Here is a 14191-nt window from a genome sequence, read left to right on the forward strand (position 1 = left end):
ATCAGGGATAGGCCATTGTAAGATCCACAAACAATGTCCCATCGAGTAGCTGTCCATTCCATCATTTCATGAATCTGGGGAGAGGGTGGGGGGCAGTAAATTTGTTACTCAAAATCCAACACTATTAATATTTTGGGGTTCAAAGTCACAGTCCCTTATTTTCCCTTAGCTTTCCCTCTTTGACTCCATCTCTCCTGCCTTTTATGTCTTCGGTATTTGACAACAGTTACAGGTTAAAAAAAACCCAGTAACAAAGTACAGGCATCTAAAATGCATGCTGGGGTTTAGTTGTACGTGTGACGCACTTTGGAGGGGGGCTGTAAGCAGAACAACAAATTACGGAAGCAGAGTTAACTGAGAACATGGCAGTTAATGTGGACCTTTTCCTCCAGGAAAGTTCCCAACCATTTTCCTCAGCTTGTGACAAGGCCGCAGTGTAACACAATGCAAGTCAAGTGGGGGGGACAGTCTGTGGGCTAGGGAGAACTCTTGACTGGTTTTATATTGGCCTGGTTCGCACATAACAACAAGCCAAACTATGGCTTAATGCACAAATACCTGTAGTAAAATAAAAAAAAAACTTCCCTCAGTCGTGCTGCTGCCATGCTACCCAGAGCTTAAGCCATGATTTGGTTTGTGTTACATCCAAACCTGGGCTTTTGGTTTGTCTTGCTCCCAGCAAACCATGAGCTGTAACCAAGATTTGCTCTTGGTTTACTGCTTGTAGTTCATCTGCAGGAGATATGCCATGAGCCCAGGTTCTCACGCAACACTAAGCCAAACCATAGTTAAGCTCTAGGTAGTGCAGGAGCAGCAAGACAAGGGGAGAAGTGAAGTGACTGTGATTTCCCTTCCAAGTCATTACAGGCTTGTTTGTTCTCGGCAAGCCATGGTTACGTACAAAGAAGGTCACTTGCCTAACCTTGCTCTGAAGAGGTCACAAGCTCCTTAAAGGACTTCTTTAAAAAGGAGTGCTGGTCCTACATTCCCCACCCCCTTCCAGGAACAATGCCATTCTGGTGGCACAGAGTTCTATAGGTCAAATACATGTAAACCAGGGGTAGGCAACCTAAGGCCCATGGGCTGGATGCGGCCCAATCGCCTTCTCAATCTGGCCCGTGGACGGTCTGGGAATCAGCATGTTTTTACATGAGTAGAATGTGTCCTTTTTATTTAAAATGCATCTCTGGGTTATTTGTGGGGCATAGGAATTCATTAATTCCCCCCCCCAAAAAAATATAGTCCGGCCCACCAAATGGTCTGAGGGATGGTGGACCGGCCCACAGCTGAAAAAGGTTGCTGACCCGATGTAAACTAACCAAAACTTAGCCGGTTTCTCGGAAACTCCCATTTGTCGTCATAAGGAAGCTGTGTGGGATCTATGTAAACATAGTTGTTTCCATTTATTTCGTCAACTACTTTCCACTGAACCTCATATTTTGGTTTCTGGAAGAGAGATACAACCATGTTGAGTGCATAAAACCGTGAACGTAGGTAAAGGAAAACATGAAGATCGTGGGTAGTATAGCCACATGCATGATTCTTACCTGCAGATATTTGTACACAAGGATGATGACTGTGATGCACATCAGTCCTGCCGCTGCTCCAAAGCCAATTAACAAAGGAGTGAAAAGGGTGTGGGTGCTTATTTGTTCTGGAAAGACACACACAAAAGAAGCCTGGCGTAAATTTTTGCATTAAGGGACTTGGCCCGTGACTCATCAAGGAAGACGGTGCTTTATGGTATGAGCCAAAAGGTGTGTTCTCCGTCTCAGGGAGATTTCAGCATAAACACAGTATGCCGTTTCAAATATCACTCGGGCTGCCAGTTACCTTTAATGGCAAAGTTGAAAAAAGCAGTGCTCCTGGCAATGTCGTTGGATGCCTCACATGCAACAGTGCCATTCTTGAACATGCTGGCATCCACGGTGCTTTCAACAACTATCTTCCCAAAAGGAGGAAAAGACGAATCTTTGTAATTGGTCTTCACATCTACTGGTGAAATGTTGGGTGAATCTGAACACCTGGAAGAAACAATTCACTTGGGTGAGCCCACTTGGTCGACAAGAGAGAAAATATCCAGAATGTTGATGCCAGGAAAATGGCAGCACCCTTTAGGTGAAGAAATGCATATTGCTTATATCATAAATCCCTGCATATTCTGCATAAACTAAACCATTCAGTATTCCATTATTACATCAAACAAAACTTGTTTGCACTGTTGAACTTATCTTAATGCTGCCAACATTTTCAAGTGTACACAATTCCCTCCCCCATATATTCAATAAACATTTTCCAATCTTCTTTAAATGTATGTTCTTCTTGTTCTCTTATTCTATATGTTAGGTCCGCAAGCTGCACACATTCCATCAGTTTAAGTTGCCATTCTTCTTTAGTTGGGACCTTGCTCCTTTTCCATTTTTGGACTAACGAAACATGGGCCACAGTGGTGGCATACATATATAATCTTTTTTGACACCCAGGAAATTCCCATGTACTATACATTTTGAGTGAGTAAAACCTCATCTTAAAAAGCTTTGCCCATTCTAATAGGGAAAATATCTCATATCTCATACTCCCCAGCATTTCCAAAGAGGTGAAACAAAACATCTCTCAAAAAAATGTTTTCCTTTAATTTTTTGTTTGTCTCCCCCACCCACATGAGGCCTGAAGTGCATGTATAGCACCTAATGTAAGATATATACATAATTTTCTAACACAACATGCCCCAAATTATGTAAATCTTCTTAAAAGCCTACTTTGCATCTTCCACAAAGTATGACTTTAGATTTCATGGTCTTATCCCATTTCTCTTCTCATTAATTTTCAGAATACATATAACAGGAAAACAAAAGTGTGTCAACAAAATGCTCACAGCCTCTAACGGCAATTCATTAAAAACGTTACAATAATCCAAAGGGTAATATATTTAATGTCAGATTACAAAGTAGCATAAATGGTGGCGCATTCCCAGTGGCTATATTTTCCTTTGTGCCATGTTGCACTTTCAGCCAAGATGGCAGCAGGCACCATTCTCTAGGAAATCTCCTCTCTGAGCAAATTAAGACCAATCACTCAAGGCCCCGTTACCCTGAGACTCTGACCTTCCCACAACTACGCAGGGCCTTTGTAGAACTAAGATCCCAACAGATGCCCTCGACATATTTAGAGGGGAGATATTGAGGAATTCCCCATATGGATAGCTAAAGTATGCATGGATGCAATCAGGTAGAGGACATCTAACACTACCTGCTGATGTGCCCCCTGTATACAACGCCCAGAGGAAAATTTATATTGCCAATTCTTAATTGGTTTCCAGGTTGAACTCCTAGCAGATGAACATCTATATATTACACACCAGGTAGCCAGATTTGCACTGGCAGCCAAGAAGCTCCGTTCCAGCTATGTGAATGCACTCCAATATTAAGTAGAAGAGTTTGGATTTGATAAGTCTTAATGTTGTAAAATTCTTTTTATGTTGCAAACTGCTACAGGTTATGTGTATGATTTAAGATGAAAGTTTCCTTTTCTTCTCTGTCGTCCATTGCAAAGGCCTCTGGCTATATACAATAAAAATTGGCTGACTGTCCAGTCAGCTTCTTTATATATGGATTGGAATCGGGCAGCTGTTTTGTCTCTTGCTGTAGGGCAGCAAAATGTCTTGGGCTGGGCCTGAAGGCTCTCTGCAGGAACCTCTGCTTCTGATACAGAGAAAACTAAGGCCGTCCTAAAAGTGGTTTTCATTATCTACTACAATCTCACAATTTAAAATCCTTTTTAGGATGGAGCATATATACAGAGTTGAGAAACGTTGCCCGTTGCTGTGGATGAAAAATGCACACCTCAAAAGTATACTTAGGAAAGAATAACTTGTGAAAAATGATTCATACAGGAAACATATTATCTGCTAGCAAGAAAGTCTTTAGAACACTGTCAAAATAAGCAAGTGCTTTATAATCTTGTTTGCAAATCCTCTACCTGCACTGAAAGTACATACAAGCTTCTTAGAAACTTGGTAATTACCTTTGTAGTTAATTCTCTTCCCCCACCACAAGCTTACAAGACACATTTACCCTATAATCTACTGTGTGTAAATGAAAATCTAATTACCCTGTGTCCTGGAAAATTGTGTTATTACATGATAAATCCAAAAGATAATAGCCATACATGGGAGCTATTTTGTAATTGTCATTCTACGGGGTTAAATCATTAGGGCCAAGAACAGCCCGGCTGCAAGTGGGTGTAAGCCCCCTGAAGTCCATGTTTGGCCCTTAATGTTTAGTCATAAATTATAGTGACTCCTTCAAGAAAAGAGGAAGTAGCGAACCACAGAAAAGTCCTGCCATAAGTAAGGCTACTTAGGATAGTGAGTGTGTTAGAAAGCGGAGTCCTCCTAGCCTAAGCCAGTTCGCTGAGATACTGACTTGATCTGATCCCTCAGTTGCCAACCAATGGGCAAAGGAAACATGGGATCTATTCCAATGAACCTTCCCACAAATATGCATGGAGGAACCAGACCTGTTATCCCTGCTCCTGACAAATCCATGTGCCATGCTTCTCAAGGGCCATAGGTGCAGTGAAAGGGGCCTAAATGTGTATGCAAAGAGTTGTGGTGGACATGTAAAAAAAAAAAGCTAAAGGCTTCTGGGAAACGATATAAAATGAAATGAAGATGATGTTTAAATGGGCTTTATCCCCAAAAGACCCGAAGCTTTTCTCACAGGGATAATAGGGGTGGACATTCCGAAGAAAATGACCAAATCATTTAGGTACGTGACAACAGAAGCTAGAATGTTATATGCACAGAAATGGAAAGAAGAGAAGGTTCCAGCGAAGGGGGAATAGCTTAAAAAAATAATGGACTATGCCGAAAAGGCAAAGCTGACAGCAATATCAAGAGATCGAAACGATGAACTTCTTATAGAAGAATGGAGGGCTTTGGTGGAGCATTTGAAAAAAACAACAAGTGAAAAATACAGTCAAATGAACAGGATTCGAGATAGGGAGCAGTGGGAGAGAAATGATCAAGTAATTGTATTAGACAGATTTCTGTAATAGATAAAGAGTTTGAAAGACAGTGCAGTAGAAAAGGTTTTGAACAAAAACACTGTGGAGGCATAAGTGGGAAGTCAATACATGAAACGATGTAACTGTTCCATTTGAAGTCAATTTGTAAAAAAAATGGAAATTAAATATAAATTATATTATTAAAAAGCAATTGCAAAGAGTTGTATTTGTGTATAGCTCTATGCACGACTACTGGAAGGGCATACCTGGCTTCTGCTAGCAGGGATGGGTTAGCAGGCATGGTTTTGCTCACTTCTCATGTTAATTTATTGCGCTGAAGATCGAACCCAAAGACAAAGCGCACGATGGAAATTATTTGGCTCACTCACCTTTGCTCAGCTGCTGTGCAGAAATACCAGTCTATTTTCGGGGCAGGGTACCCAGCAGCCACACATTGAAGCATGCCATTGCTAAGCCTGTCTGAAGTAACAATTTCCGGTTTGGCTGAAAATAAAACGGACAGATATATAGTCATTCCTTAGATCTGCTTATGACTGGGCATTCATACTTTGGCCCAAATACTAGAAATATATTGAAAACGTGTGCCAATAAATTAAGCATCTGCCCCCAAGGCAGTCATGAATGCTTTGCCTACAAAGCCCTACTGAACACAGTGCTACTTCTGAGTAAACATGTGTTGGACGTGCAAAAAGAAACATAATATTCATCTTTGGAAACGCTCATCATTTCCCCCAGGCATCAAAGCATTTTGCAGAGTTTACCCCAGTGCTAGTTAACAGCACTCGAAGGACAGAACTAGGTGTTCTATAGTCGCTTTGTGTCCTGAAACCACAGGTGCTGCTTCTCTGCAAAATCCACCCCACTGCCGCCAATATGTTACAAAGAAATCTTGCAAAAAAGGGGGGGGGCAACCAAGTCAATCTCAACAGGAATGTAAAGAATTTAAAACAGGAAGTAGAAAAAATACCATTGATATTCATAAACCTATACAGTGGTACCTTGGTTCTCGAATGGCTTGGCTCCCGAACAAATCGGCTCCCGCATGCCGCAAAACCAGAAGTAAGTGTTCCAGTTTGCGAACATTTTTTGGAAGCCAAACGTCCAATGTGGCTTCTGCTTGACTGCAGGAATCTCCTGCAGCCAATCGGAAGCCATGCCTTGGTTTTCAAACCGTTTCGGGAGTCGAATGACCTCCTGGAATGGATTAAGTTCAAGAATCAAGGTACCACTGTATAGTCTTCCTACAGCTTCATATTGGTCTCAAGTTGACCTCTTGTTTGTACTCGAAACAGAGGTGTTGGGGAAAAGGCTGATGCTTGAGACTACTAACTATGTCCAGTATTTAGCATGAGTAGATAAAGAGATTTCAGGGCAACTGCTCAACTGCTTTTTACAAAGAGGCATCCCATGAAGCGAAATGAAGATTATGGGCTTGCTATGCTGTTACATACTTAACGTAAGTTTCTCCGTCGGTTAAGGTTTGTGGCCTTCTGCTTCCTTTTCCAAAACATGACACTTTCTTTTATTGCATTTAAGAAATAGCAGCACTGCTGCATTTAAAAGATTATTATCAGAGCCCATGGGGAAGACAGCAGCAATAAACAGGATTTACAGACATTTGTTCTAGCTGTCTTTGAAAAGGCATCCGAAGAACAGGTACACCAAGGGAAAGACTTCTGACAAAACTTTTCCATAACATCCTGTAAGGATTTAGTTAATGGAGGACCTGGACAGCTCTAGCAGGAACTGAGGCCAGTGCGATTTTGACAGTCACACTCATTCCAAGTCCCCAAGCACAAAAGAAAAACTTTGGTTTTGGGAGCACTCAGAGAAACTCTTGCAAAAGCCCTGGGTTTTTGAGAGCGTTCAATTCAAATACTTGCCAAAAGCCCAGAGGACGCCTTCAAAGTGCCCTTTGCTACTGCCTCCCTTTCCCCTCTCAAAAGCTGAGAATCTTACCGGCGCCAGAGGGAAGGTTAAGGTAGCAGTGAGATTCTCCCCAGGCCCTGTTGGGACATCTTCACTGGGCAAGAGACTGGGACTACAAGCCCCAGAATCTCTGTTTCTGTCAATTCCAAAGGGAGAAGGCCCTTCAACATAGTCCCAGCCTCAGTGGGGAAAAACCACTGCTTGTGCCTGAGAGAACCAACTGCTCTGCTGAAGGAAGGTTAATGAAGTCTTATGGACAGAGAAAGGAGGATGTGGCAGCAGAAACACTTGAAGGATTGAGGGGACCCCCGCCGCTGCCCGCTCTTACCGGCGTGGTGCGGCACGGCTGCCGACTTCTGACCCAGAAAAGCGACGGAAATAGCTTGTGTGCATGCGCAAGCGTCATTTCTGGTGTACCTCCAGGTCGGAGGAGGCTTCTGCACATGTGCACAAGCTATTTCCGGTGCTTTCTAGGTTGGGTGTGTGCCAGAAATAGCGTTTGCGCATGCACATGGGTGCGCATAGCCGCACGCTCCCACACCCTTCGGCCCACCACGCAATCGGCGGGGTGGGCATCTGGACCGAAGGCGGGTAAGTTTGGGGACCCCTGGCATACGCTATGGGCCAGGAGAACTCCAGCACAACTCTCAGCCATGAATTCATCCATAAGCCACTGTCTGAGCCAATGCATGCCAAGCACACACTCAAGGGAAGTGCTCTTGCCTCCATGGAGGTTACAAATTCACAAACGTATTTTTAAAACTGTAGTCGAGTTGCAACAGGAGAGCTCTTTACCAGGTGTATAACTTCTAAGCACTTGGATGATTTATACATCTTGAGATTATGCATGGAGGGGCCTTAGCTTCTGTGTGTATTCACTTTTCCTTTGCAAAACTCCCCCCCCCAATGGATTATGTTACAGGAACTGAAAATCCTTCTTCTCCTCTGTATTTGCACGCAGCACTTCAGTCAAAACAGCAAACCAACCAACCCTTTTGCAAAATCACCAGGCTGGATTCGCGACATGACTCAACTGAGTGCTGAACTCGCCGGTCATGCATATCCTGGTCGGAGGGAGCGTTGGGGGAAAAAAAACAGCTTCAGGCAAGAGAAGAGCTCTCTTATTTATTTAATTCCCAAGCAATCGCATTCATGATTACTGTTCCTCGCAGCCCCCAATCATGCCTAAGATACTTGACTGTTAACTGGATTTTGTAGCCTGATCTTAAGCTGGGTTGGGAACACAAGTTTACAGAGCGACATCTAAAACTGCCTGCCCTTGGCAACGGTTTGGGACCTTCAGCCAGTGCCTCCTAAATGCCAATGAGCTACTGGACTAAATTCAGGATGCACTGGTATACAAAGCCCTAGGCAGCTTGGGTCCAGGATACCTAAAAGATTGCCTCTTTGCCTACTCAACCCCATACCCAAGTGATTCCTACATTCTGCAGCAGAGGGCATTTTGTAGATACAAACCTCAGTGTGGCAGGAGAGCTGGGGGGGGGAATTCACATCTGGCAACCAATGCACCCCTTTGGTTTCAGATAGGGCATAGGCAGGTGAGTCTAAAAAGTCTGCGGCACAAATTTTAACGTCCCTGGCTTATTTACCAGAAGTAATGTATTTAGTGTTAACTCTGGAAGTGTATACAGTGGTACCTCTACTTACGAATTTAATGCGTTCCGAACGCACATTCATAAGTCGAAAAAATTTGTAAGTCGAATCCCATAGGAATGCATTGGGAGAAAAAAATTGTAAGTTGAAGCAACCCTATCTAAAAATTTGTAAGTAGAAAAAATCCTATCTAAACCGCATCCGAGATGGCGAACGGAGCTCCTTTTGTAAGTAGAAACATTAGTAAGTAGAGTTATTCGTAAGTAGAGATACCACTGTACTCGATTCTGACCAAACTAAGCCCCCTAATGTGTATTTTGCTCCAAACCCCTGAGATTACAACAGATTAAAGGCACTCTCTCCCCCAAGATCCCAATCTGGGTCATGCTAACCACCCTCCTATTTACCTTTTAAAAAGCCACTGAAATATTGCTAATTGCATGCATAGCATCTCATCCAGTTTGCTCCTTAGTTCCAATGAAAAGCTGATGCAGACACTCCTTAAGGCTAGGACTCCTTGATTCAGTTATGCCAGGGTACTTGGATTGAAACTGACGGGAGACCTGTTTTCATCTATGGGATTAAACGACCTCGAAACCTAGGTACTCCTTCACTACTTCTTTTTCGTTTGAACTAGCCTTGGTAAGATAACATGCACACAGACATCTGAGACGCAAGCCAATTAAGATAGAATATATATGGATTGAAGGAGGCTGCCGGAGCTATATGTTTAACTACCATGTTGAGGTCTGCTGTATTTCACACATGCGATATGTGCCTCTTTTAAAATTAGTTTTACGTCCTCCATTCCTACCAGCAGGATCCAGGTATGATTGAACAAGTCACTGGCTGCAACACAGTCCACTTTCAGATACCATTCTACCCAAAAGCAGCTGCAGCCATTACTTGATGCATAATGAATGTACCTATCTGCATAAGGACTGAGGGCCAAGTTCTGTTTGGCTCTCCTGTTTGTGGAACTGTCACCAAAGTTAATGGGAGTTCTGCAAATATATTCCCAGGAAACAGTTTCAACTGTTTATTCATTGGGCTTTTGGCAGCAAATATGGATTTCAAATAATTACAGAACTGGATGTATTTTCAGGATGAAAAGTCTTCCAAAGTTTAGAAAATGCCTCATTAAAATTACTTATTGAAGAGCCACCCCTTCAGATTTGTTGGTCCTGGGGTGAAAGAGGTGAGCCAAGGGAGTTTTGTTTAAGATTACTCAATTCATTTTCAGTCTCTTGATTCGTTCCTGCGTATGTAAACAAACTGGAGGATGAAATGAGTTCAGGATTTGTTGAAATGAGTTCGGCTGGAATTGTAAAGGTCACCTCTCCTTTGAGGTGGGCTTTTATATGCCCCTGAAATCAGTTTCCAAGCCCAACCAAGCTCAAGAGACTTTTGCCAGTATCTCCAGTTGCTTTTGTGTTGACTCACAGAATGCTGTGGTGAACTCTGTTTCTGCCTCTGCTCATTTCTGAGCTACATAAAAGGTTTGGCCACGGCTTCTATTCGTGATGCGAGCACAAACGGCATAAGGGGACCAGACACTCATCAGTGGGTTGAACCAGGTCTACAACTTTATTAAACAAAACCAGCTGATTGTTTTAATCTTTCATAGTTTTGCACCCACTTGCCAAGCCATAAAAGCCATTTTAATCCTTCATCAACCACTTTGGGTAAATAAATATTTTAAGCATAGGAATTGTGTGGTTCTGTTAATACCCCTGAGCGAGTAAAAGAATATTAGCATCTCTTATTTATTGATAAGCAGGATGTTGCCGTTACCAATTGTACCCATTGCAAAAAATGTTGTCCCTCTGTTCTAATTAATCAGCATCCTGTACCAATATTGCTGAAAGTCTAAACTGGGTTAACGGTGCAGAAGAAACAAAAAAAACAAAAAAAACTTATGGTAATTCCTCCAGTGCCAACATAGCTGGCAGACCAAAAAATAAAAAATAATAAAAATTCCTATACTGTCACCCAAGGGTGGTTGGACGGATACTGAGCATGGGCAAAAGGCAGCTGGCTGGAGAGAAACATATATAATGGCTCTATCCCGAGATGGCATCTGCTAAACAAGACAAGCAACTTCATGTCCAGTGGCTCCAGTGTCAGGCACGTGTAATCCTGCTTGAACATTTCCATGTTGGGCAGATAGAGTAGCTATTTGCCAGAGGGGCAGCACCACAAACCTGGTCTCCTAGCAGTGACATCACTGCCACGTACTGAGATGGTGTGGGTGCAAGGGGGCTGGCAAGGTTGGGGTGGTTTGGGTGCACTGAAGGGAGCATTGGATTGGCTCGTCCATACCTTACCACCACCCTGAAATGCTCTGCAGTGGTGATGGCCCTGCCAGGAGGCCAGGTCTACTCCACCTACCCTCTCCACTGGACGCTCCTAGCTGTCACATGAGAGCAGCAGAAGCTTCTGGTCCAACCTTCCACACCAACTAATGTCCCTCTCTCTGTGCTGCAAACTGGAGTGGCAATGGCACATCCAATCTTTCTATCCAATGTACACACCGAAGTTGTCAGCCCCGCAGTGCATAGCTCTGGGCCTGTGGGTGACAAATTCCTCTCCAGAGTGCGATGGTGAGAACGTACATATTGCCACCATGCAATCTTAAATATTTATTTGCCTCTAGTAATTAGGAGGGAGAAGGAAACTGGCAATAAAAGTAACGCAAATTGACTCAATGGTGCTGAAGTGACGACTACGGAGATGCAAAAGTAGGAAAGTAACTTCTTTAAGCTCTCTTCAACCGTGCTTGGAATCTGCCTTGCTGGTAGTTCAATAGCACTTAATAAACTAATGAAATTAGAGATTTAAAGCGCTTTATGGCTGATTATTGACAAGAGGATGGAACTATGCAAAACAGCTTAATGAAATGTTCAATAATTAATTTGTTGCAGCTGAAGCAGTGAGCAATACATAGCCATTAGCCTCATTGTTGTTTTTTTCCTGATATTTGGGATAATTAAAAACAGTGGAGTGAATCAAGCCAGCCCCTGTAAAAATAAATAAATGAATAAAAAGCTCCCAGAATGAGGCTGTGGGAGTAGGGAGTGTCATTTTAGAGGGTGAAACTTAATTTTTGCAAATTTCTTCAGCGAGGGGTCTTAAAAATATGTTTTTGAGTGTGAGGAATGGAAATCTGCTTTTATTTTTGTGACTGGACAACATTTAGCTTGGCAAGTCTACGTTTGATGAAGAAGCACATAAACTGCTTTTGGGAAACCAAATAATTTTACCTTCTGAAAATGTCAGATAATGCTACACTGATATAAAAAAATCTACTTGGCAAGCATTTTTAATGATTTCTATGCAATTTTACACACATTTTACTTACCTAGCAAAACTAAATTGTATTAATTTAACCGAAATATATTTTGAATTCCCCAGTCATGTTACAACTTTTTAGCACCCGTCATTTTTGGAAGTTGAAAGCTGAAAAATGCAACGGTATGGGAGGGTATCTCTGCCCACACTCGCTAGCACTGGTCCATGTTTGGATTGATGTTTCATTACATTCCTTTCGCTATACTTGATGATGTCATCAGCAGAGGAAGAAAAGCAAGGGGAGGAGGAGGAGGAGATTCCAGAACTTGGGCTAGCAGCAATATTCAAAAATCTGGTCACCCAAGTAGATTTCCAATAATGTTGGGGTACTCCCTATGATTTGACCAGTGGTTCTCAAAGGCTGTGGCACACCACACTGGTGTGGCAGGAAAGGAGGGCAAACATGGCAGGAAGATTCAATATGAAAGATCAGAAAAACAGAAAGGCTTATTTGTGCTCATGAGAAGATGAGAGTTTGTTTGACTCAAATTAGACCTACTAATATAAATGAGATTACCTAGCAAAAGCAAGCTCATGCCTCTCATCGAGCTTACATATATACTTAAGGTACATGTGTAAGCTTATTGATCATTATATTTTTGGGATGATTCATGTTCTTATATATCTGCATTGTTTTATACTTTCTGGATGTCCCATGACCATCTCATACAGCCAGTTGTGTTTTATGCTATAAATCAAACACTGCTAGTTGTTTCTCTCCCCCGCTGCTGAAAGTATTTCAATAATATATTTTTTAATGGCATGGTGTGAGCAATTTTTTTATTCTGAAAGTGTGGCCGGGGGGGGGGGGGAGTTTGAGAACCACTAACCTCCTCCACAAAATTGAAGTTAAAATGATATAATCCAGTCCTTGGTTGAAGCCTGGGATACAAAGGTGATAATGAACACTAAATATGTGAATATGGGCTGTGTGCCCTCTGAAACTGGCTATGATACAAGTGCACCAACTAATCCTTCCTTAATTTACACGTTGATTCTAAAACCCTGTCAGTCAGAAGAAGCTAGGCAGCTGCAGAGGGGAGAGAGACAGCTGCAACCTACAAAAACCTTTTAGACCATGTAAGTCTTGCTGGCTGAGAACAGACAGTGGGGCTAAGCTGTACTCCGAATAGACCCACTGAAGTTAAGGAAACGTGACTAAGTTAGGTCCACTCATTTAAATGGGTCTACACTTGGTGACGCGGGTGGCGCTGTGGGTTAAACCACAGAGCCTAGGGCTTGCCGATCAGAAGGTCGGCGGTTCGAATCCCTGCGATAGGGTGAGCTCCCGTTGCTTGGTCCTGCTCCTGCCAACCTAGCAGTTCGAAAGCACATCAAAGTGCAAGTAGATAAATAGGTACCGCTCTGGCAGGAAGGTAAATGGTGTTTCCGTGCGCTGCTCTGGTTCGCCAGGAACGGCTTAGTCATGCTGGCCACATGACCCGGAAGCTGTACGCTGGCTCCCTCGGCCAGTAAAGCAAGATGAGCGCAGCAACCCCAGAACCGGTCACGACTGGACCTAATGGTCAGGGGTCCCTTTACCTTTACTTTTACTCTTGGTGACTTCTGTTTCAGTGTATCTGAAAAAGTGTGCATGCACACGAAAGCTTATACCCATAACAAACTTAGTTGGTCTCTAAGGTGCTGCTGGAATTTTTTTAATTCATTTCAACTGTGTCAGACTAACACGGCTACCTACCTGAATTTAGCTGAACACTGTGCACCATAGCATTTCTGAGACTTTTAATCTGCCTACACACTATATCTGTTAAACTCATGCATTTATTTCAAAGAATTCTGGGCACTGTAGTTTAGCCCTCACAGAGTTACAATTCCCAGCAACCCTTGACAAACTACAGTGCCCAGAATTCTTTGAGAGAGGGGAATGTGCTTCAAATGTTTATAGAGTTATATTGTACAGGTATATGCAGAAATTGGCATATTTGCTAGGATTAAGTACCGTATCTTATTCTGACAGCAGAACTAGGTTAGCTGGTTGTTCGCTTTAAGTAACCTAGTCATAGTCCATGACATTTCTGCCAAATATCTAGGGGGGGGGATAATGTTTTATGACTTTTGAAGGCCTTATAGCTTATAAAGTATTTAGTCTAAGCTGAAGAAAACACGTCCCTTGAAAATGAATGAGATATACAGTTGATTCAAGGCAGGGATACTGAACTTGACCCCCTTTCAGAATCTGTTGGAATACAACTCCCTTCAGCCCCTGCCAGCATGTCCAATGGCTACGGATGACTAGAATTGTAGTCTA

General features: G+C 42.7%; 1 protein-coding gene across 2 annotated transcripts in view; it reads right to left on the reverse strand.

The window, feature by feature from the left end:
- KIT (KIT proto-oncogene, receptor tyrosine kinase) overlaps positions 1-14191 on the reverse strand; it is a 73405-nt gene that overhangs the window by 13740 nt on the left and 45474 nt on the right. For both annotated transcript variants that reach the window (XM_035113018.3, XM_035113019.3), the window contains 4 exons: positions 5397-5511; positions 1834-2024; positions 1548-1654; positions 1320-1446 (listed from right to left, as the gene is read on the reverse strand). In XM_035113018.3, the coding sequence (XP_034968909.3) occupies positions 1320-1446; positions 1548-1654; positions 1834-2024; positions 5397-5511 (540 nt within the window). The remainder of the gene's footprint in view (positions 1-1319; positions 1447-1547; positions 1655-1833; positions 2025-5396; positions 5512-14191) is intronic.

Source organism: Zootoca vivipara, chromosome Z1 (assembly GCF_965207765.1).
Source record: "Zootoca vivipara chromosome Z1, rZooViv2.hap1.1, whole genome shotgun sequence".
In the NCBI taxonomy this organism is placed as follows: Eukaryota; Metazoa; Chordata; class Lepidosauria; order Squamata; family Lacertidae; genus Zootoca; species Zootoca vivipara.